This window comes from Lissotriton vulgaris, chromosome 3_1, assembly GCF_964263255.1.
Source record: "Lissotriton vulgaris chromosome 3_1, aLisVul1.2, whole genome shotgun sequence".
Classification (NCBI taxonomy): Eukaryota; Metazoa; Chordata; class Amphibia; order Caudata; family Salamandridae; genus Lissotriton; species Lissotriton vulgaris.
The window spans coordinates 115,804,066-115,828,238 of NC_141689.1; the positions used below are offsets into that span (position 1 = coordinate 115,804,066).

The 24,173-nt window shown below is 46.3% G+C and overlaps 1 protein-coding gene across 5 annotated transcripts in view; it reads right to left on the bottom strand.

Annotated features, from left to right (window-relative positions):
- The window catches only part of LOC147726050 (disintegrin and metalloproteinase domain-containing protein 33-like), a 396,812-nt gene that overhangs the window by 88,965 nt on the left and 283,674 nt on the right, over positions 1–24,173 (bottom strand). For all 5 annotated transcript variants that reach the window (XM_086960167.1, XM_086960170.1, XM_086960165.1 and 2 more), the window contains exons 6-8: positions 14,424–14,613; positions 8,048–8,113; positions 1,131–1,202 (exon numbers count right to left, since the gene is read on the bottom strand). In XM_086960167.1, the coding sequence (XP_086816293.1) occupies positions 1,131–1,202; positions 8,048–8,113; positions 14,424–14,613 (328 nt within the window). The remainder of the gene's footprint in view (positions 1–1,130; positions 1,203–8,047; positions 8,114–14,423; positions 14,614–24,173) is intronic.

The window sequence follows — 24,173 nt, forward strand, 5'->3', positions numbered from 1 at the left end:
GTCTCCAGGTAATTTATCAAGGCCTGGGGCTTTGTTTGGGAGCAATCTTTCAATAGCGGACTCCACTTCCTTGAGAGAAATACTCTCAAGGTTTTGAGAGGGGGTCATCTCTTGATCATCCAGCGGGCCCCTCCGACGACCCAAGCCCGAGGCCCCCGGCAGTCGATGCTCGTGCAGGGGGTATAGGGACGGGGGAGTCCGAAGGGACCTATCTACTCCTGGCATCTTGGCATGCCATTGATGCACGTGGGCACCAGTCTCGGGGCTTGTATAAAGGGCTGCGAAATGTGCCTCCCATACTGAGGGAGCTATGTTCGGGAAATCAACCTCTCTCCCCCCTTTTGTACCAGCATTAATTATAGCCCAAAATGATTTGGCATCCTTTAAGAGGAGCGCTTGTCTCAGTTCTTCCCACCTGGCTTCCTCCCAGTCTCTCTTGCCCCTTATGATCTCCTTTTTATACAGCAGTCTAGTTGCCCTTATTTTAGCTTTATCTTTGGATTTGATTGCTGCAAGGAGATCCCTCTTTAGTTTCTTACAGGTACAATCGAAGCAGGGGTGTGACCTAGGCGTGCTTCGTTTGTTTCTACTTACTGGGTAGAGCACCTCCCCTAGTGTCATGGTTAGTTGCGTGAGTATTTCTACGGGTTGCCGGCAAAGGGGCAGTTCGCCCATCTCACTTATATGGGGAATTGCAATCTGGTATATTTTTGCAAGCCTGGTGGGGGAATTCGTAAAGTGGGGCCATTGGAATTCCCATAGAAGCCCAGGTTCTGGTGTTAACCTGGGTTTCTATGGGAATTCTCTACGCCATATTATCAAGCCCATTATCGCCGTTTTAGCGGCGGTTTCCTGCCGCTAAAGAGGCGATCATTTTAACTCAATGCTTGATAATATGCCTCTGTGTCAAGCCAAGGTTCAAGGATATGAATGACTGCGGATGGTGCGTGGAGCTAGGGACTGACTCTACTCTTCGGAGGCAGCACCTCTGGTGCATTAATGTGACGAAAGAAGGTCAAAAGCATCTCTCTCCAGAGTCCCAGCATTATCTTTTTCACAGCTGTCAGTGCAATAATAAGAAAAGAAATAACTGCATCCAGGTCAAGGGGTCATGCACAGCTTGCCCTTACCTTGTCCACGTAGTTTGCGATTTCCATGATGCGCTGCTTTGTGCGTCCCAGGTCGTTCTTCTGAGCTGCAAACTGACCAAAAACAAGGAGTGACAAGAAAGTAAAATCCAACAGAGCCTTTGATGCAATAATTACAATATTGGTCTTGCATTTAATATGGCAAACTTTTTATGCCAGAGGAGCGATGGTGTTTTTTGCAGAGTCAAAGGTTGAGTGGGCATTAGTGCACCAAGATTATCACGCCTCAGTTTTTTACGTCATCATTTTCAAAGTCGTTCGTTTGTCTTACTCAGGTTCAGTTAATTAACGCCCAGAAGCGAGCCACTAACTACATCCATGTACCCTGTTCCCTCAGAGAGGCCCCTCAGAATGTCCACCGTCGTGAGGAACCCAGAGCGGCTGACCTCCAAGCTGGGGGTCTTGGCAACCACGCTCAACATCCTGTGATTCTGGGCAAATGACTAAGGGCCATATTATCAAGAAAGGGCGATACATTATCGCTGCTTTTATCGGCAGGAAACTGCCACTAAAGCGGCGATAATGGGCTTGATAATATGCCCTTGTGAATTCCAATGGAAGCCCAGGTTAACACCAGAACATGGGCTTCTATGGGAATTCACAAGGACATATTATCAAGCCCATTATCGACGCTTTAATGGCGGTTTCCTGCCGATAAAAGCGGCGATAATGTATCGCCCTTTCTTGATAATATGGCCCTTAATCTCCCCGTGCCTAACAAAAATGAATGTGTCCATCTGTAACGAAACTGATGCTCATTTAAAGCGCTCTGATACCTAGATCTAGTTTGCGCTATATAAAACACTTAAAAAAAATTCAAAGATCAATGCATCCTCTTGAGAGATCTGGGAGGAGTTAGACCAATATATCTTCAGTTGCAGTTCCCGAGCTACACTCCTAATGGCACTATTAGATCCAGTAATATAAATGTATATGACGTGTCCACATCTCAAGCATGACCTAGAATCCTTCTTAGAGCCATTCCGGCTCCCCCCTCCCCCCTCCAGGGAGGCGGGCGCCTCGGACACGATGCCTCGGTGCAGGTGCACCCCCACCAAACATGGAAGCTGCACTGTCCCGCGGTACACCCCCCATACGTCATCGCTGCTCCAGATCGGATGTGGAATCGATTGGAATCGCTACTTTCACGGTCCTTCGGTCGCACTTCTTGAGATGACCCCATCGGGAATCCCCCGCTCCAGCTGTCCAAGCGGGGGCTGGCGCTGCGCCCCCTGAGCTGCTGAACTGGGAATCACTAACACATTCATTCGTTATTTACTGGCCTCTTCCGCCCGCAGACAAGGGCTCAGAAGGAAATCTGTTGGGGAATATTATCACAGAGGGCTGTGGCCCTCGGTGAAAACAGGAAAAAGAGCTGAAAAAGAGAGGCAGGTGGAAAGAGTGTGAGAGAGAAAGAAAAGGCAAACAAGGATGAGGAGGAAGAAGATGAGTAGAGGCAAGGGGAAAGGAAGGAGGGGGAAAGGAGGAAGGACCTGTAAGCAAGGAAGGAAGAAAACATAAAAGGAAATAAGGAAGAAAAGGTGAAAGGTAAGCTGGAAGGGTGAAAAGATGGGTGAATCAATCAACTCTGATTTGTATAGCGCAGCTAATCACCCGTGAGGGTATCCAGGCGCTGAAGGTGGTGAAGAGGTAAATGATCAAATGGCAGGGATGAAAGGGCGGACAGATGGAAGGGTTAAAGGAAGGAGGGGTGAAGGAAGACTAGGTGGAGAGGTGAAAGGGGGGACTGAAAAGCGATTGGATCGATAAGTGAAAGTGAGACTATCAAGAAGACTGGATAAAAAGATTTTAAAAAATGGAGGGAAAAAGAATGAAAGAATGGAGGGTGGAGAGATATCTGCATATACTGATAGGTGGAAAGATGGACATATTTATAAAAGGATGAAAGGATGGATGAATTGATGAATGAGTGGGTGGATGGATGGATTCAAGGGTGGGTGGGTGGATGGATGGATTGATGGATGCATGAGTGGGTGGATGGATAGATGGATGGATAGATGGATGCATTTATTTATTTATTTATTTATTTTAAAAGTTTTATATAGCGCGGACAAGATCTTTGCAGATATCAGAGCGCTTTACATAGATGGTGGCGTACCCATACCAATAAATCAAAACAGTACAAATAGGTTACATAGAGGGGTACATGATGGGGGCGTAATCATACAAATAAATCAATAAATCAAACAGTACAACTAGGTTACATACGGGGTATGTGAGGGAGACTACTCATCTAAGTAGGCAAAGGGGTCAAGCAGGTAGAAGCATGTAGTACAGTGTTAACAGAGTTCTAGATACTAGTTCAAGTGTATTTAGCCATGAGGATAGCTTTTACTTCTTTTTTAAAGAGTGTAGTGGATGGGATAAGCCTTGTTTCTGGAGGGAGAGAGTTCCAGATCCTAGGTGCCATTCCAGAGAAGGAGCGCTTATATGTTTTTTCCTTCCGGAATCTTCGCGGTTTCAGCAGAAGATTATTTGTGCCTCTAGTGTTTCTGGTTCCGCCAGATATTGTCAATTTCTGGGCGAGGTAACCGGGTGACTTAAGGTGAACCGCCTTGTGTGTCATGCAGGCGATTTTCAGGTGTATTCTGGCTTCAAATGGCAGCCAATTCAGGGCTCTCAGGTCAGGGGTAATGTGGGAGTGCTTTTTTGACCCAGTGATGAGTCTCGCTGCAGCGTTTAGGGAGGCTCTTAGTGGTGCGGTTGTGGTTAGGGGGAGTCCGACTAGTGCGGTGCTGCCGTATTCAATTCGGGGGATGACTATAGCTTGTACTGCGATTTGGAAGTCGTTGGCTGGGAGGAAGGGTTTAAGTTTTCTCAGAGTATTGATCTGGAAGTTCGCGCCCTTAGTTGCCTTGCTGATGTGTTGCTGCATGTTGAGATTGGTGTCAAGTGTAATGCCTAAAGATTTTGCTGAGTCCACGATGGTGGGCTGGACATTGAGTGCAGTTAGGTGTTTAAGCCAGATTTGAGCAGTGGAGCTCTTAGCTGGAGGTGAGATCAGAAGGAACTCTGTTTTCAGGGCATTGAGTTTGAGGTGATTATCAGCAAGCCAGGATTGGGTGCATCTGATTGTTGCGTTCAGGAGCAGGATGTCATTGGGAGATTGTAATTTGAGATAAAGTTGGGTGTCATCGGCGTACATGTGAAAGTGTACATTGGATGCTTGTAGCAAGGTGGTGAGTGGTCCATAACTAGGTTGAACAGAGTTGGGGATAAAGAGGAGCCCTGGGGGACTCCTAGCGTTACAGGTATTGGCGAGGACAACAGGTTGTTGCTCTTGAATTTCTGCGTCCTGTTGTGAAGAAAGGAAGTGAACCACTTGAGAACAGTACCAGATATGCCCATTCTTGTGTTTAGGAGTTCTAGCAGATTCTCATGTTTAACGGTGTCGAATGCTGAAGAGAGATCAAGAAGGATGAGGAGGCAAGTGTCGTTTTGGTCTAGCATTTGAAGTGCGTCGTCAATTATGTGCGTCATTGCCGTTTCAGTACTGTGTCCCGCTCGGAAGCCTGACTGGTGCGGGTTGAGGAGATCAAATTGCTCAATGTGATTAGTCAATTGTAGTTGTGCGCATTTTTCTAGTAGTTTGGCGAGGGTGGGAATATTGGTGATGGGTCGGTAGTTGTTGAGGTCGGAGGGGTCGGCTGTGGGCTTTTTTAGTAGAGGTGTGACTTGACCAACTTTGAGGGAGTCAGGGACGCTTCCTTGTTGGAGAGAGCTGTTGACAATTTTAGTCCAGAGAGGGAGAAGCAGAGGGGTAAAGTCTTTTACTGCGGAGGCAGGCAAGGGGTCCGTGAGGTGATTGGATGGTTTCAGGGTGTTGAGCAGTTTACCAATTTCTTCTTCCGAGTATGTGCCAAAGGTTGACCATGTAGCATTGTTTTTTGGTTCAGCGGTTGCAGGGCACTGGGGTTTGGAATGGAGGCTTGCATCAATAAGGAGATCGCTTTTTATGTTGTCAGTTTTTTGGATAAAGAAAGCAGCGAAGTCTTCACAGGAGGGTGCTTTACTCGCAGTGTTAATTGGTTGGGGTTGTTCCTTGGATTGTGATCGGATAAGCTCAAATAGTTTTCTCGGTCTGTTTTTTGCCTGGTCGAGCTGGCGGCTGAAGAAGTCTGATTTTGTACGTTTTATTTTCCTGAAGTAGGCGTTTCTCTTTGTCTTCAGGTCTTTTAGGTGCATTGCAGAGGGAGCTGCTCTCCAGATACGTTCAGCCATTCGCATGTCTCGTCTATCCTCATTGAGACTCCCGTCGTACCATGGGTTGGAGATTTTAGTAGTGACTCTTTTCAGCTGCATAGGTGCAGCCTCATTAATTATTGTGGTCATGGCATTGAGATAGTGGTCAGTCAGGGTTTGAACGTCCGTATCGTCTGTCGGTGGAAGAAGGAGATTGCGCCTGTTGGGGGGCAAAGAGCCTGGGTTGAGTTTTTTCATGTCTCTTTTCCAAACTTTCGGTTTGGGGAATTGAGTCGGGTTGACTTTAACTTTTTCATTGATGAAGAATGTGATAATATGGTGATCTGACCAGTCACAGGGTTGGATGGACTCGAGTAGGATAGAGTCCTCTTTGGAGATGATCAGGTCAAGGATAGAGCCTTTCTTGTGGGTCGGGCTGTTGCATATTTGGGTGAGGTTAAGAGCGTCGAGGAAATTTTTAAGACTATTTACCACCGTGTCGTTACGATCGTTCCAGTGGAGGTTAAAGTCCCCAAGGTATATTTGGGTGAGCTGCCGCCCGGAATTGGTTGAGATCATATCCATGATTTGTTGGGAGAAGGTGAAGTTGTCCCTGGGAGGGTGGTAAATGCTGTGAAGAGAGCATATCGGTTTGCCCTCACTGATAATGTCGAGGCAGATGTATTCACAGGAATTTGGAGATGGTAGTGAGGTGGAGTTGGCTCTCAGAACAGAGATGTTGTTCCTGTAAATGCATGCGATTCCACCCCCCAGTTGGCCTGATCTGTCGAGCCTGATAATGTGGTAGTTAGGGGGAACTAGAATGTCCATTATAGGTGTAGAAGATTCAGTTAGCCAGGTTTCAGTCAGTATGATTATGTCGAGGTCCCGCGATAAGAGGAGCTCTGCAATGGCGGCGGCATGTTTCGAGGCCGATCTACAATTGAGGAGGGTGCATTTGAGACGGGGTGTGCTGGGTGGTTCAAGAGCGAGGGGGACTCTTCTGAGGTTATTGGGGATGGAGGTTCTGTTGTTTAGTGTGGGGGGTCTAAGGGGATTTGAGTGTATCGAGGGGATGGTGAGGTGTAGGGAGGTTGTGTCATTTTGGGATGCTGGGTCATAGGAGCGGAGAAGGGTGAGTGTGTCGAGATCAGAAATAGGGTTGTGGGTACGACGAGGGCGGTTGTTGCGATTGCGAGCTGGCATTGAGGTCCGGTTGGGGGAGAGTTGAGTGGGAGAGTTGATTGGGAGGGCGGAGGACAAGATGGGTTGGGAGGTGAAGTTGTGTGCGGGGTTGCAGGGACGGCGAGGGGGCCGAGGGCAGAATTTGCGACTATGAACAGGTATTGCCGCCCGGTGTAGGGTGTGGGTGTCGGCCGTAGGGGAAGTGGCCAATTTGGGCGGGTGTGTGAGGGTGTCTGCTGGGGGGGGAGTGGCCAGTTTGGGGTGGGGCGTGGGGGTGGGTAAGGGATGTGTGGGGTGTATGGAGAGTAGTTCTTTGATGATGTGTATGTCTTCTTTGATCTGGAAGAGAGTAGCCATGATGTTGTCCATCGTGGGGTAGGTGGAGGGGGTGTTGTCCATCGTGAGGTAGGTGGAGGGGGAGGGGGTGGGGTTGGGGGTGGTAGTCAAAGGTGAATGACCGACTAGGGAATTCGCGTGCTGATGGGAGGGAGGGCTGGTGTTCGAACGGGGTTGCGTTGTGTTAGTGTACTGGGTGATGTTAGGGGGGAGAGAAGTTTTGGGCGTGAGAGGAGTGGATGAGGTAGGTAGGAGGTTGGCGGTCTGGGTGAGGGCATTGATGGTAGGCGGGCGGATCAGGGTGTAGTCTGGGAGACTGGTAGTGGTGGTGGGGGAACCGGTCGGGTAGTGGGGGCTGAGAGTAGGAGGGGAGATGAGATTGGAGGTGGCCCTGTTGTGGGGAGGGGTAGTTAGATTGAGAGAGGATGTGTGTTCTGCGTGGTTATTTCGAGAGTAATGGGGGCTGAGTATAGGGGGGGATAGAGAGGGGGATTTGTAAATAGGGGTGTTGTTCTGGTGTTGAACTAGGTTAGGTGTGCTGTGGGAAGGAGCTGTGCCGTCTGCGGTTGAAGGGTGAAAGCATGGGTGGGTGGGTGGATGGATGGATGGATGGATGGATGGATGGATGGATGGATGGGTGGGTGGGTGGATGGATGGATGGATGGATGGATGGATGGATGGATGGATGGATGGATGGATGGATGGATGGATGGATGGATGGATGGATGGATTGATGGATGGATGGATGGATGGATGGATGGATGGATGGATGGATGGATGGATGGATGGATGGATGGGTGGATGGCCGAATGGGTGACTGGACAAAAAGGTGAAGGGAAGAACATATTGATGGATGAATAGTTGAAGGGTGAAAGCATGGATGTATAGAAGGTTGGAAGGAGGATGAAAGTGTGAACCGAACTCTGCTGAGACTCAGGTCTGCTGCCTTTAAATGCTTGATGGCTCAAACTGGGGAGTCATTTCATTTTCTGGCTTCTCCCTTGCATGCAGGAATTATACTAAAAACAAACAAACCAATAAATAATGCTGATCCTGGCCTTTGCCACACCCCTGGCTCTGCCATGAAGCAAAAATATATGCATTTACATATTACAGAACTCTACCACACGTCCAGCCGCTCTCCGGTCTGCCCGTAGAGCGTCATGGGTCCTTACCAGGGTGTGATCCGCGACGATGAAGAGCTCCATGAACTTTGGGGTCCTCCAGACATCTCTCTTCATCTAAAGGAAAGTGCACAAGGAAAGACTTGAGTGAGGAGCAGCAGAGCCTTGGCAAATACCACTAGTCCAGCTAAACCGGTGCAAGGACCTGATTCTTGGTGCCTGGACAATACTGGGATTGGGTGCAAGCCTGGAAACATGTGCAGCGGGAATTCTGGTCAGGAAAAGAGTGTCTGCATCAACGGATCCACAAACCTCACCGCCACAGGTTAGGTCTCGTTCGGAAGAAGAAAACCTGGAATGGGATGAGAAAACCGCGCCAGGAAATACTGCGCCGCGAGGCAGCATTATTTTACAAATTGATATTACCACCACCCAGAACCGACCACTCAGAACGAGGCCAAAAGGACCCAACAAAATGGGGACAAGCTCAATTCGCAGTGATCACCTACTGGCAACAAGAGCGAAAATGTGTAAAACCCACTTTAGGAATCATGCGTCTAAGTGGCCTCACAGGCATCTTCAGGAAACATTAAGGGGCATATTTACAAGGGGATTGTGCCACCGGAACGTCACTTTCACCGACGTTCTGGTGGTGCAATGCCCTGCACCATATTTACGGATGGCTCAACATCGCTTTGTAAATATGGCCCCTTTCACGCAGTTCTCTGCGGCAACGGGACGTGCAATGGGTGTTATTGTGGGCGTTCCACCGCAGCACCCACTGCTTTTTGACGCTGCCCCAGATTTACAAGGATGTATAAATCCAAGACAGCACCAAAAACGAATAACACTAAATAGCAGGCGTTCCATTGATGCAACGAGGAGAAATACTTTTATTTCCCAGCACACATAGAAAGAGCAAAGCGCCATTAATGACTGTTTATGGGCAGGATTACACTAGGGTACAAGGGTGTCTATGTTGATGCTAGGCAGCTTTGTTTAGTGCCAGCACAAGGGAAAACATAGGAATGCCATACTCTTGTAAATGCGGCGCCTCCCTGAGGTTTCAAAATGACGCAGAGCGGTGTTGCAAAAGTGCTCTTGCACCACGCCTTTCTTAGTAAATAGACCCCTAACAGTGGCATTAAAACTAGGCACAGAGCAGCCATGCTAATATGTTTTTCTTCATGACAATAGAAATTATGGGCCAAAGTTGTGCAGTCCCAAACCTGGTGAATCGCTATGCTATGCATCAATGGTTTACAACTGCACTTCTGGTCACAGAGCACTGAACACTTACCAACACCTCAAAGGAGGGGTAACTGGTTTGTCCCCTTGAGACTCCTTTCCCTTGGGAACTGCGATGGCAGCCTCAGGGGGAGTAGGCAGTGGAATATGCTTTTAGGTCGAGTCTGGGCAGCGCATGCACTGCTCTGCGAGGCATGCTGTATTCAGGTATGGACTCGAACCCCGCCATCTCTCTGCCCATATTTTTCACTGGCTTGAATCATTGTTCACTGCAAACTTTGGCTTTTCATTGGTCAATAGGCTTATTAGTCCCTCCTTAGTACCGCCTTGTCTCATTTTTTAACTTCCCATGGTGACCCCCCTGTTATGTGTGTTGTTACTCTGTAGGCTTTAATTACTGACGCCGAGCACTATTTTCTCAAATAGCTTTGACCTACCTGCTGACGCAGGCAGGACATGCTCTCTCCTAACGCTTTTTGTATTTATCTTTTGAGCACGGGCACTGAACGCATTTGCAATGCAATAGGTCTCGGGTTTTCGAGAGTTTAAGATATTGGCATTGTAAATGACAACGCCTTTTATTTATCTGTTTTAAAAACAACACATAAACAAAAGGCATCTGCATTTACAATGTCAATAGCTCAACCTCTCTTAAATACAAGACCTATTTCATTGCAAATGCTTGTTTTAAAGCAGCACAGGTCACTTAATTTGTTATTCCTATTTTGGACTGCAAAGGTAAGGATGGTTGCCTGCTGTCCTTTGCAGCCCACCGTCCTTCCATTTGTAGATGATCACAGAGGGTCGACCTTTCCAACCTACCTAATTACCCTGCACTGGGCAGTTCTTTCTGTGACCACCTAAAAATATGTTGATTTAGGAAAGTGATCTTTTAGCACATAGGTTCCTTAGAAAAATTAGAGTCTGATTGTAAACAGTTGGTGTGCAAATTGCAACCGGTTTCTGTAAAATACTCTTAGTACAACTGGTCCTTGTGGCATGCATTAAAACTAAAAAGGATCTATAACTCTTAAAAACCTCTTGCCTGCTATGAAGTGCCCAGGCAATTCTATTAAAATTATACGCAATAGTAAAAAAAAATTACAACTATTGGTGCCTCAGCAAGAACATGATTTCTTTAGTTTCTCTTTTTTGATCTTTTGTGCATTTGCTACCAGTACAAGAGGAAACATTAACCATTGCACCAGCTTCCCAAATCCAGCTCTATTGGCTTTACCATTGCGTGTTCTATGTAGCAGAGGTTTTCTGCCGTTCCACGCTCAAAGCTCTCGTGGTAAATATACGAACACACAGGACCTGATTCACAAAGGTCCACTACACTCGTCGCGGAGGTCCCGCACTCACGGCAGAGGCCCTGCAGTCATGGGGTAGTCTCCGCACTCGTTGTGGAGGCCCTGCACTCATGGCGGAGGCCCTGCAGTCATGGGGTAGTCTCCGCACTCGTCATGGAGGCCCCGCAGTCGTGGGAGAGTCTGTGCACTAGGGGCGGAATCTCCACGATGAGAATTCTCATGGTGGAGATTCCGCCACTAGGGCGGAGGATTTCTGTGAATCAGGCCCACACATTCAATGTTCTATTTAAATAAACATCAGTCAGACTTGCTCAGGTTTGTGTTTCATGACAACTCGGCAACCCCACTACTTGGCTGCGTGGTTATTTGCGAGTGGCCGACATAAATGTTTGCTGTGTTCTCATCAGTTTCCTGCGTTGCTCTTGCTTTCCGTAAAAGGGCTTCTTTCTGCGCAATTTGCTCATTTTCGATCATCGTGACACAGTGCATGAGGAAGTGTAGCAATCTGAGAGGGGAAGGAAGATGAGGACACCTCCATCTCTCTGCTTGGAAGGTCCTTTTGCAGCACACAAAGATCTCCCATTTCTGATCAGCGTGAGTTTCCTCTAACCTGTCAGTCTCACCAGGAAACTACATTGCAAAAGATGCATTGAGCAAGCAAGAAAAAGTGAAAGGAGTGAGTGACAGTGCTTTTGTGTGCTACATTCTTTCTCAGGGTCTGCAGGCGCAGACCTATTGCTTACTATACGCAAAGAGCGGGTCCACCCTTTCCAACCATTCACTTGTTTCTACCAGCCTCTTGCATTTCCATTGGCTTGAGACTCTGTCAATCATGCCTTGGCTCGGCCCAGTGGTATACTGATGTCTCACCTAATGCTATTGGATGCCTGGATGTATGCTTCCGCCTCCACTTGAGTGCTTGTAGTATACTGTATGCGGGATTCGTTTATAGCTGTAGCCCTCTCTGCCCACTCCTGTTGCAGGTTCCCATGTGCTTAGCTATTATGCTAATGCAGCATGCAATAGTACTTTAAAACCAGATGTGTTGTCTTTGCATATGCTTATTCTTTACAAGACGCTCTATCTCCTCAACAGAAGGTAGGGCCAAGTCATTAAGACATATTTAGGATAAGCGTAAACCTTAAAAGCAATTTTGTTGGCTGCAGGAAGTCTGGAGATCAATTCCAAGTGTTTGTCTCCAGCCCTCAACTTAGGCAGATCCAGCCTTCAGGGCAGACTGGATTCTGGACCTTCACAGACGGGAACCAGCGTTAATGCTGGAACAGAGTAAAAGGCATCGCAGTCATTTAGCCGTTAATCAGTTCTTTTCCATGCTGATGAGAGAAGAGATACCTCTCCTTGCAGATTTTCTAGTGGTTGACTGTATTTCTGGAGGTCAGGCCTTTCGACAAAGGAAGACTTGGCCATAGTGGCCACAGAAGACATGTCCCTACATCCCAGATGAGGGTCTTGGTTTCCCTGTGTTCGGTGAATTTGCTCTCTGCTCCCCTATGCTGGATTTGTGCCGGATAGTGGTTCATCAAGTCACAGGAAATATGGTCTGGGGATGTGTTCAGCAGGAGCTTGGTGTCATCCCCATGTGACTGGAAGTACACTTGAATGTCTATACGCTGATTAAAAAGGAGGCAAAAATGTAGAAAGAGGTCCGGTGGTACCCCACAAGTCAGTGGCATCTGAGCCAAAAGAAGGAGCCCATCATATCTATCTGACATTTCCACAAAATCTTCATATCATCCCTGGTTCCTTTGGCAGCTCAAATCCCAAAGATCGTCTTATCAAAACCTCAGCAAAGATGCTGAACTCAGGCAATGGGACCAGGGCAGCCGAGCCTCCATCATCAGTGTCGCGAATCCATCTGGCGTACAGTATACTGGTCCGGCGTCCCTACAATAGCCTGTGAGTGCTGCACAAGCAACTTTTCCAGACTTTTGGTCAACTTTATAAATTGGTTATAGGCTAAAACTTGGATAGAACAGAAGGACTCAATCCAGGCTTTTGACATAAGGGAAGCTGCTTGCTTAAGACATTCTGCGCCATCCCAGAATTTCTGCTTCTAGTGAGTACGCGTTTTTCCGGGAGTCGGCAGGTCCTGGGAGAAGAGACCATTTACTGTGTGTAATGGACATAAGATGAGGTTGAATTACATCATCATCTACATATTTAATAGAAAAACCAAGTGTACACCCCAGTTATGAAGAACCTCCCCCCAAACACTTGCCAGAGACCCAGTTTAGTAGTTGCTTGGGACCTCATATGCTCCTGTGTAATTGCTTCTATTTTCAGTACATGTAAAGTGCCCCGGCAGTCAGCCAGATCTTGACTGAAGGGACAGGGAGTGACTCCACCTGAGGAGAGGGGTAGCACCGACATACATCTTCTGCATCCTCTGCTTTAGTAGCCATGAATGCCCAATAATAGGTCCAGACGAGTAAAGTATCACACCGTTTTTTTATGATACACACATCCAATCAATCCTATATGTCTTCTTCTAAGAAATAAGATTGTTTGACCATGTTGCTGTCTTTGTTTCACCACTTATCGTCTACCTGTCACAATATTTACTAGTCTACCTTCTGGGATACACCACAGGGCGCCATGAACTGGGCAGGGATCTCTGGAAAAGGACCGAGCAACTCATCATGTTGCCCACCAATTCCAATGTATTTATTTTGATATGGAACCCCTACGGAGGTCCACAAAAATACACAGATTAAACGAGACTTGGTGATACTAGTGAAACACCTGAGAACTGAGCACTTCAACGCAAGTTCCCAGAGAGATGTTTATGAGAGGTGTAGTTGAGATGGGCACTTTATGTTGCTAGATTCAAAGGGCCTCATTTATGAGAAGTGGAGCATCGCTGCGTGAAAGCAGTGATGCGCCATTTCTCAGTGCGCACTCCTTGCGACACCAACGATGCGTCATATTTATAATATGACGCATAATGTCGCAAGGAAGGGCAGATATGTCAGTAAAACTGACATATCTGCCAGCGCAAAAAGTGGCGCATTGCTGGAGTTGTGTCGGAAATCTGACGCAACTCCAGCAATGTCCCTTTCACATGGGACAAGCCCCATGTGAAAAGGCCTGCGTCATCCTTATGCCTGCCTTCAGGCATAAGGTTTTGACGCATTGGCATCCTAGATGTGGCACAGCGAAATCTAATAGATTTCGCTGCACCACTCCTGCGACCCTTTCTTGCAGGGGTGCGCCCGCCCTGCATACATTTTACCTGGCGCAGGTATAATGTTGCGCAGAGGTTTACGAAGTGACACATCTACCTAGATGCGTCACTTCGTAAATATGGCGCAACATGGCGCATTTTTTACGCCACTGTTGCGTCACAAAAAGTGATGCACTGGTGGCGCAAAAGTGACGCAAGGGCTCATAAATGAGCCCCAAAGTGAGGTGCCTTTGCTCGACACTGCCAGGGAGGTCCGAGGGATATGAAAATGTGGATCCCCGTTTTCTTTCCAGATTATTCATAAAAGGTCAGAGAGATCACTTGAGAACTTACTGCTTCTAGGCACTTCATTATATATTCACAAGCACACAAGGAAACTTTAACACACCAAAAGAGTAAAGGAGCCCAAAAGGGGAGTCAAACATCTCTGAACTGACGCCATTCACTAGAGACGTTAATAGACAGCAGAGGTTCTTCGCAGCATCTGGCGCCCAAGGTCTTTGCTACTGGGGACCCTGGTCTGCACCTGGGGGACCTGGTCAGCTGACAATGAAGGGGCACAAATGCGGGCTCACTACTTGAACCCAAACAACATATATAACTATTTTCACACTCCAGAAAAAGATCACAGCCCATACTCAGACAAACATGTAATTATTACTCTGTGATGCACAGGGCTGGCGATGAAACTGGCGATGTTCAGGGGGTGGCCCTTGGATGGCCCGCTGTGCCCACAGGTGCCACCTTTCATCGGCAGGTGCTCGGTGCGGTGGATGAGGTGGTGTTCGGGTTCAGGGGTGCCCAGGGGCTCCAGGTAGTAACTGTTGTTGCTGTCCAGAACAATGAGGCCTCTGGGGAGGGCATGAAGGGGAGACATAAAAAAAGAATATAATTTAAAACGCTGATACATCTATCTGCTTCAGCGATTAACAGGGTCCCTACTAAGGAAGGGCAGAGGCAATGTTATAATACTAGACCCAGCATGGCAAAGATACTTGAGGCAGCTTTGGGCTTTATTTTATTCAAGATATATGTTTGTTTGAACGTTACTTGAGCTTTGACCACTACCAGACCCGAGTCCAGGTGCTTTGGAGACAGCAAGTCCACCTACCAGTACCAGGGCTCTCGTCAGGAGGCCACTCCAGCTTGCACCATCCATTGCCCGTGATAGCGCTGCCAATGACAGTACGAACACAACTACTAGCCATCACACTCCCACAAGGGTGACAATTCGAACTATTTCAGGCTCCCAAAGCTATAAAAACAGCTTGGAAGACAGGTAATTGTCATTTGTAATGTATAATGAATTAATAATTAGCTGTTGTTGTGGTCATAGCCAGACAGCACCCCCTTGTGGCAGCCAGTCACAAGTGCTGGTGTTGACAATTAAGTGCCGGTGCCAAGCACCGGAAACCACTGGCTGAAATTAAGCACTGCTGAACTAACCAACCTACTGTAGGCTGCCCAAGCAATCTCAATGAGGTAGATATGGAAAGATTGATAGGTTTGATGTTGCCAAAACATCAGATTTTTATAATGGTTTTGAATTAACTTCCAGGTCTGGTTTCCATTGCTCTATCATCTGGAAGACGTGGGGGCGCCACTGTGGCCTCTGCGACCTCAAAGGGGCAGGCTGCAGGTTCCTTCCAACCTGAGACACTGTCAGGGAATTAAATATCAGCGTTGTACTTGTAGGGCCGGGGAGGGCATTTGCCTCATGGACCCATCAGTTTGCACCGCATCCCCGGGGCTAATGCATGTACCTGGCAGGTCATCCTAGTTAGTGTTGTATAACCTTACGTCAGTCCTCATACAAGAGGTGCAGTCACCTGCATCGTAAAGTGCATCACAGCTTCAGAACCTTATCAAATAAAGCATAATGCCAAACCAACCTACTAAATAGAGAATCCATGCCCGAGAGGCCATACTGACCACTTCCCATCGACCTATAGTGGGAAACTAACTTACCATTGTACCCGCTCTTTGTAAATTACCCGTCTGTCGACATAGCTGCATGTCATAGTGGTGGTTCACCCATAACTCTAGTTTTGGGGAACCTCAAGTCTGCTGTACCATCCCAACTCTTTGGGGCTCAGTCACCAAAGCAGCACTGACTTTCTTCAAAGCGCAAAGCACATCTGTGGAATACAAACCTTCAGCCAAGATCATCAAAACGTTCCCACAACGCAGCCAGGCACGCAAAGTTGCTGCACTGCGTTGTGTGAGGGGGAGAGAGCAGGAAAGCACCATATCTACAAAGATACGGCACTATGCCGCTCTCTCCTTATTGCTGGAGCCGAATCAGGCTGCTGAGCGCCACACATACACCTTTCCACCACAGTGCAAAGCTGTCCGCGGGAGTCTAACATACGTTCAGTACTGGAAGGCACCCTTCCAGTATAAAATACTATGCGTAAACTAACTTTAAAACTGTACAGTGCAGCACACACGCAACGTGAGAAAAATTAGGAGAAATAAAAGCATTTCTCCTTTTTAACACCTCCTTTCAAGATGTGTCATGTTTTGGCACAAAATCCTGTGTACTTTGTTAGTTGATAGGGTTTTGCATCAAAAACCATAGGTGGTTGCACAGGAAAGCCCATGTACCACCCGTAGAATGCCCCCTTGCCGCAGAGTAACACAAAGCAGCGCTTTGCGTTACTTTCAGGCAATTTGATAACATAAAACAAGTTTTGCGCTGGCTTGCATTACTTTAGTGACACAAATCCAGTGCAAAATGTTTGATAATCATTGCTCTCGAGTGGATGGACATATCTGCAGATCCTTCTATAAATCATGGTGCTCCAAGCAACACCGGAGGAGTTTATTTTAATTGTGCTTGTTGAACTTACTCGATAATCACAAAAAGGGTCCCTTGCATGGGAGTTCACCTGTGCTAACTCGCTCTTGCCAATGTTGTATTATATTATATTTTTAATTTCTTTTCATATATTTTATTTTATTTTTATAACACAACGTTATCTCAATTGATGTTAGAGTGCTTTACAGGGAAGTGGAAGAAAGTAACATGACAACATTATATTAATTGCATGAGGCATACAGTACAGATTCATTTTTGTAAATGTCAAGGTATTTGTAGAGCACACTGCCACCAAGCAGTTTCCTGGCGTTATTACTCATACCGCTGTGGAACCCCTCCTGGCTTTCCCGGTGAAGGGTCCACTCCTGGGCACCCCTAGGGTGAAGCCAGGCATCCTAGCGCTGTTGGGCCAGTGTGGAGGTTAAGCAAGCTATTGCCCAGAGTTGCAGCGTGGGGCCCATGATTAGAAAAGGCACCGAGGCGAGAATTAACAGGTCCGAGGAAATTGAGCCCAAGACCCACCAAGGCGGGAATCGAACCCTGGTCCCTGGCCAGAACGCTGCATCAGGGTCTGCCGCTCTAACCATTGAGCCACACTCCTCCACTCCAACATTATATCAATTGCATGAGGCATACAGTACAGATTCATTTTTCTAAATATAGATTTTAGTTCATCTTGAGGAGCATCAGTATTTCAGATTTTATGTAGATATATTCATTTGTAAGTAAATATTGAACAAATACAGTAGCTATATGTCCTGAGGATAGGAAAGTAGATTTTACTTCATACGTACTGTAAGAAGTGAGCAGCTCATTTGCAAATTATTTGAGACATATGTGGATCAGTAAGACCAGGGCTGGAGAATAGAAATTAACAGATAATATACAGGTGATAAACAGAGAAAACAGAAATCATCGGATACTATAGAGATGATAAATGGAAAAAACAGAAATCAACAGATGCTATACAAATGATAAACGGTGAAAGCAGAAATCAACAGCTACCATACAGATGATAAATAGAAATTAACAGTTACCGGTACTATACACATGATAAACAGAGAAAAATAGATAGGTGATAAACAGAGAAGAATAGAAATTAACAGAGAAGAATAGAAATTAACAGATACTATACAGGTGATAAACAGAGATAACAGAAATCAGCAGATACTATACAGATGATATGCAGAGAAAAGAATAATCGCTCACTCCTTCCTGGCCAAAGACACACCCCTAAAAACGAATATAGTGCTTACACACTAGGGGGCATATTTACTACAAGTTAAGTGACGAAGCGTGCTGTTAAGCCAAGAAGGCTAACAACAAGCTCCATCACTTTAGAAACGCAGGGCTGCACCATATTTACATTAACAAGGATGCGGTGTAGCCCTACGTTTCCCCCTGCGCTGGTGCTAAATGGAGCTGCCTAGCGCCAATACTGGCGCCCTTGCATCAAAGTGCAAGGGTGTCTGCGTTGCAGAGGAATATTGTTTATGTGCAGGAAGGTGTCCTTCCTGCACATAAACAATCTTTTAATGGCGTTTTGTAACTTCTATGTGTGCTGCTGCTCAATGCAGCACACTTAGAAGTTACAAAGCGTCATTTCTTTTTTAATGATTGTTTATGTGCAGGAAGGGACACCTTCATGCACATATATAATCATTTATTATTTATTATTATTATTATTAAAGAGTTTTATATCGCGCCTGGTTACCCTTGGGCATCCCCGCGCCCAACATTTGCATTTTGTTTCCATATAGGCTGCACAATGCAGCACACATTGAAACAGCAAAAACGAGGCGAAATCAAACATTTCTCCTAATTTCACCAGGGTAAGACCAAGTTTTCCCTGGTCCTAATTTTGGCACTGCCCCATACTTACGCCACACTTGTAAATATGGGGCAGCATCAAAATCAATGGATGTTGCGGTGGAATGCCCACAGCAATACCCATTGCTCTCCCCTTTGCCGCTAAGTATAGCATGAAAGGGTGCCTTATTTTCAACACAGCTTTGTCACGTTAAGTGGCTTAAGGCTGCCCTGTAAATAAGGTGAAGTCCCTAGCATCATTACAACGTCCTGAAAAGTGATGTTGTTTTGGCAATACAGGCTTGTAAATATGCCCTGAGGTGCTTTATCATAGGACTATGGATGATTTTCCCAAAGACCAAGTCCATGAGCTTATAGAGAGTGAAAAGACTTTCCTACCGACTGTCGAGACTCTACCCAGTATGGTATCAGGTTACGGTTGTCAGGATATCATCTGACATAATTATCATGACTGAAATATTGTTTACAAAAATATCACCTCAGATAAGTTCATAGAAAATCATCACCAGATGGGATGTTATTTTGTAAATAATTTCATGACGTTTTTCGTCTCAGACAGTATTTCTGCTTATGGTATTCTGGCATGCAACCCTCTACCCAGGCACTTGAACAACCTCAAGAGTTGGTGCATCCCCGGGCTGACCCAGACGTAAATCGCCAGCCATCCGATGGTAGGCTGGGACTCACAATATCTCCAGACATCACTGCTGTCCTCTCACTACCCTCAGAAGCAGTGGCTAGTTGAATGTATCAAGACAATACTATAACCCTCATGCAGAGGGACTGGAGAGTCTGCTGACATTGAGTAAAGGTCTCTCGACTACCTACCTACTCTAGCCCTTCTAGAAACAGGTACTTAACATCCATGGAAATGAGGAGATGGTTTCAGTAAAATATAGAGTGATCACCTTGCCTGATGTGATTGATTCTCATGGAGATTAAAGGCCAGTACAACTCAATGTGTTTTGTTTGTCCTTCACTTCATGTATGTTTCTCCTTTGCTTCTTGTGTTGTAGTAGGTAAATTGTGTTTGTCTTGTTTTAGGCTGCTATGTAGATGACTTGCTTCTGAATCTTTCGTGTCTTTCTTAAATCTTTAGCTCTAATTATTTTTGGCAACAAATGACTAACCCTACACTTTTCAAATGTATATCTGTCAGATCTTCAGTCGGGTTGGCTGGTTAGACAGCGCCCAAGTCACACCCCCCATTTCATGCTCCAAATCTGTAATCACAGGCAGGGACACTGCAATTGTGTGGCAGGGGTTGACTAAACTATGCATCAGGGGTCACTAAGTAATGGAGCAAGAAAAAGCAAACTTTGCATCATAATGCAGCACATTTTGAGAGTGTATTACATCCTTATTTTGTGAGTTGTACACAGGGTAACACGGTCAGAGCAAAGATTTCACTTCATTAGTACCAGTTTAAGAACAAATACAGCAATAAGCAACTAAAAGATGACCAGTCAATCTTTCCGAGGGCTTCCATTGAGGGGAACACGTTGTCATGTTTTTAGCAGCTTTTGAAGAGTTTGAGCTACAAACAATGTTTGCTAACATCTCCAGATTATGCAGCAGATGATGGATTATGCGGCGAATCAATCATTACGATGAAAGCCCCACAGCCAAATGATGCAGCTTTATGTAAAGCACTCTGACACTCACTGAGGTCCAGGCGCCTGCAAAACTTCCAAAATAAGTTACATCTTTGAGAACGTGCAGCCAGCTCAAATGAAAGCTGAAAACCACTGCTCTCACTAATTCAACTCAAATGTAATCCCCTCAAATGTAATCCCCACTACCCGACAAAGTACTCTGAGGCAGCCGGCAGTGGGGCGCAGCACTTCATATAAACATAATACATACAAGACTGCCACATGTGAAGTCGCAGGAAGGCAGGACAGGCACCGGTGCAAGACATGGAGTCCGGACCCACGGAGAACATTTCCAGGGTCAGGCGTGAACGTCCTGCACTCTATTCGCGAAGCCAAGTAGCGAGAAAAAGGCGGAGCAGCTTTGATGCAAGGATTTTTGGAGCTATAGGCAAAATCACATTTTGTTAGCCAGTGTTCCTGGGGAAACAATGTCTATTTTATGCCATTTATGAGATTCTAGTGGCCTCTAGTGGTTTATTTGTGGTGGCATCATAAGGCAGCTGCCTGCAGTGGCATAGGTGAAGCAGTAGCCCTAAGGATGGGTATGGAAATGTATGAAGCAACGGCCGCCTGTTTCCTGCAACAGCTGTAAGCAGGAGCCGACACGTGTCAACATCGATAGTAAGGCAGCATCTCTTTGTGGCCCCTTCACGGCTTTTTACAAAGGCTTTTTAGAGTGCATAAAGTAGTAATGAGGTAGTACTCTTCTACAAACTCTTACTAACCTTTGTTTATTGGCTCCAAATCATCTAAAATGAGAATAACATTGAAATATTCAGGGAATATTCACATAGAGTTAGTACAAACAGAAAGCCTGTGCACTCTTTGCAGGTTCACAGAGGCCTGCAGTATTTTTCGATTTTTTTTTTTACTTATTTGCAGTTTTTCTATAGGGCGAACTAGTCTCGAAGGTATTGGAACACTTTTCATGAGCACCAGTTACATCGCAAAAGAACACGATCATGTTTTTTGGGGGGGTACGTGATTAAGTCATTTGCGCAGAATCACAGGATGCTGAGCCAACCTGGATCCCCAGTTCCAAGGTCTGCAGTTCTGGCCTTTACACCCCCGCTTCCCCGCAATTCCTTTGTATATTCATAAATGCTTCTGTCAGTCACCCCTGTGTTTCATTTTACCTGCAGGTCTGCAATGCTTAATTTGTAAAAAAAAACATAAGTGCCAGGGCTCTCAGTACACCATTGCAGCTTGCACCACACATTGCCACTCCATACCGCCAATGACAATAGCAACGCAACTACGAACCATCACACTCGTGTGTGATAATTTGCACCATTTCAGGCCCCGAAGCTATAAGAATGGCTTAGACGGCAGGTAATAGTCATTTCTAATGTATATTGAATTCATAATTACCTATTGTTGTGGTCCTCTCTAAATTAGCCAGACAGCGCCGCCTTGTGGCAAGACCGTCACAAGCACCTGGGTTGACAATTAAGGGGCAGATTTACGAGGGCTGGCGCATCCCTGCATATTAGTAGGGATGAGTCAGTAAAGATCCGACACGCAGGAATACCCTTGCGCCACCACGGATGCATTGCATTTACAATGCGGCACACGGATAGGCAGATGCGTTTCGCATCTCATGGGGTAAGGGCGGCGCATTGCTGGTGTCGCAAGCGCAATGCTCAGGGATGTCCTATACCTAACATGCCACGTCACTCCTTACGCCTGCTTCAAGCAGGGAGAAGGTTGTGACGCAGCATGGACGTAATAGTGACTCCGTGAAATCTTGTAGAGTTCACTGCATCACCTTTACGGGGCTCCTTTGCGACGGAACACCCACCTGGCATACATTTTTACCTGACGCAGGTATAATGTAGCGCAGGGCCTTACAACAGTTACATGACGCATCTCACTAGATTGTGTTCAATATGTGTGATCTGAATAGACACTGGTTGAGCTTGGCATAAGTTATCAACAAGAGTTTCTATCTTTCCCTCAACATTGTTCGACAATCACAGACATTTTGCGCCCTGACATGAACTCTTCATTGTGCCACAGGTGCCAGCTCGTGTTTAAATTGCACTATACTTTCCAAGAGGACTCTCTAGGCCAATCAGCTTTCACAGCCCTGTTCCCACTGCAGAACCCCCCAGTCACATGGTCGATGCTGCTGGGCGTCGCGGCATCCGTGCGGTTTCATGGCGCTGTTTGACACATCCTCCCCCACAGAGCGGATCCTCGCAGGCCGGCGTCTGGGGTGAAGTCAGGCTCATCGGGACACGTGACTGCCCCGAGCCCCCAGTGGACCCCGGGGAGTCCTGCAGTCCGTCAGGATAGCGCTGCTTTGCCACGTGAGTCACTTGGAGGATGATATCACGAGCGGTCCTGGGGGGGGGGGCTAAAGTCTCTGAATATAAACAGCTGGGATGCGGCCAGAGGGTTACATCACCGGCGCGTGGTGGTCACGAGAGGCCGCCACTTTTAAATGCCCCCAAAATCAGAAGCACGAGGGTTGTCGAGGCGCTCCACGTGATCACACTGGGGCTGTTTAGTAAATGTTTGCAGCGCGTCAGATTAATTTACACAGAAGAAAATGGCAAATGTGCACGTGAAATCTGGATGTTGATTCCTAATCTGCGACATTTTACCGGAACTGACGTCACTTACGACCGTGTAAAATCGGAGAGAACAGTGCAAACACGACCACAGTCGCGATACCTAGAAATGGGGAGATTGTGTTCCCAGAGTGGTGTTGAGAGGTGCGTGTTCAACAATATTTGCAATGTCTAGTTTACAGTATGACAACAGTAAGTAAGTTGCAGAGTGGGGCTGAAAGTGAGGGACAGATCCCTGCCATGACCTTATGATGTGACCCACATGACCCCGAGGACAGGAAAGGCCAACGCATCCCCTGGACAACCACAAAAACTCCTTTATTTTTGAAGAAAGCGCGTAGAAAAAGTAGTCTTCAAAAGACGAGAAAAAAAAGAAATGGGAAATTTCACATTTATTACAAATTTAAGGCTGTTAATTTCTGAAATACATAAAAAAAAACAGACTTGCTTTAGGATACCCATGCGTACAGCAGTAAATCTACAGCAAACAACAATGCGTCTGAAGTATGCCTCCGGCTTTTGTGAATCAGGAAAAAGTGGGCACACTCACATTTGCGATGGCCTGCTCATGACGTGTAACTTTTTATGAGTCAGGCCCACTGGTTACAAATGTGTTAGTGTTCACATTTCTGAAGGCAGAGAAATGTACAGAACTTTTTTTTGGCGAATAGGCGTGGGGAAGAAATGTGTTGCGCAAACTTCCATTGTGTGGAGGTTATTGGAAAACAAACTACTCTGGGCACTTGTGTTTATGCCCATACAATTTATGGCCTCTCTCCTGCAACTACCACCAAAGGGAATTAAATGTGCTCATGATAGGGGAAAAATGGTGGAGAAGGTAACAGTCCTCCACCCAACCCCTGTCTCATAGTAAACCTTCTTTTATATCGCACTGCCATGTAAATAAGGCACCCTTTCATGCTAGACTTAGTGTGAAAGGAGCAGGCAATTGGTGTTGCTGACGGTGTTCCACCGCATCATCCATTTATTTTGATGCTGTCCTCTATGTACAAGGGTGGTGTAAATAGGAGGCATCGCCAAAATAAAAACAAGGGAAAACCTGGTCTTAACATGGCAAAACAAGGAGAAAAGCTTTATTTTTCCCCGTTTTTGCTGAAACAGCAAAACTCCATGCATAAATGTTTATGTGCAGGAAAGTGTTCGTTCCTGTACATAAACAATCATACAAAAATGACGATTTGCAACTTCTAAGTGCTGCACAATGCAGCACACATAGAAGTCACAAAACACCATTACTGTTTGTTTATGCAGGAAGGGTCGCCCTAATGCACATAAACAATCTTTCCCTGCAACAGGAAGGGCCTTTTCTAAGGTTGACTAGTCCTCTTTCAGTTACTCATTGCTGTACATGGGTGGTAAACCGATACTAGTAAAATGAAAGCATTTCCTAGACAGTTACCATGTGTAAAAATGTCAAAATAATGAAGTAATGCTATCACAAAATGAGCCGTATTACTCCGCGTAATTTGCCCTCAGCTGCTGTATAATTCCAGTGGTCCTGATTATAC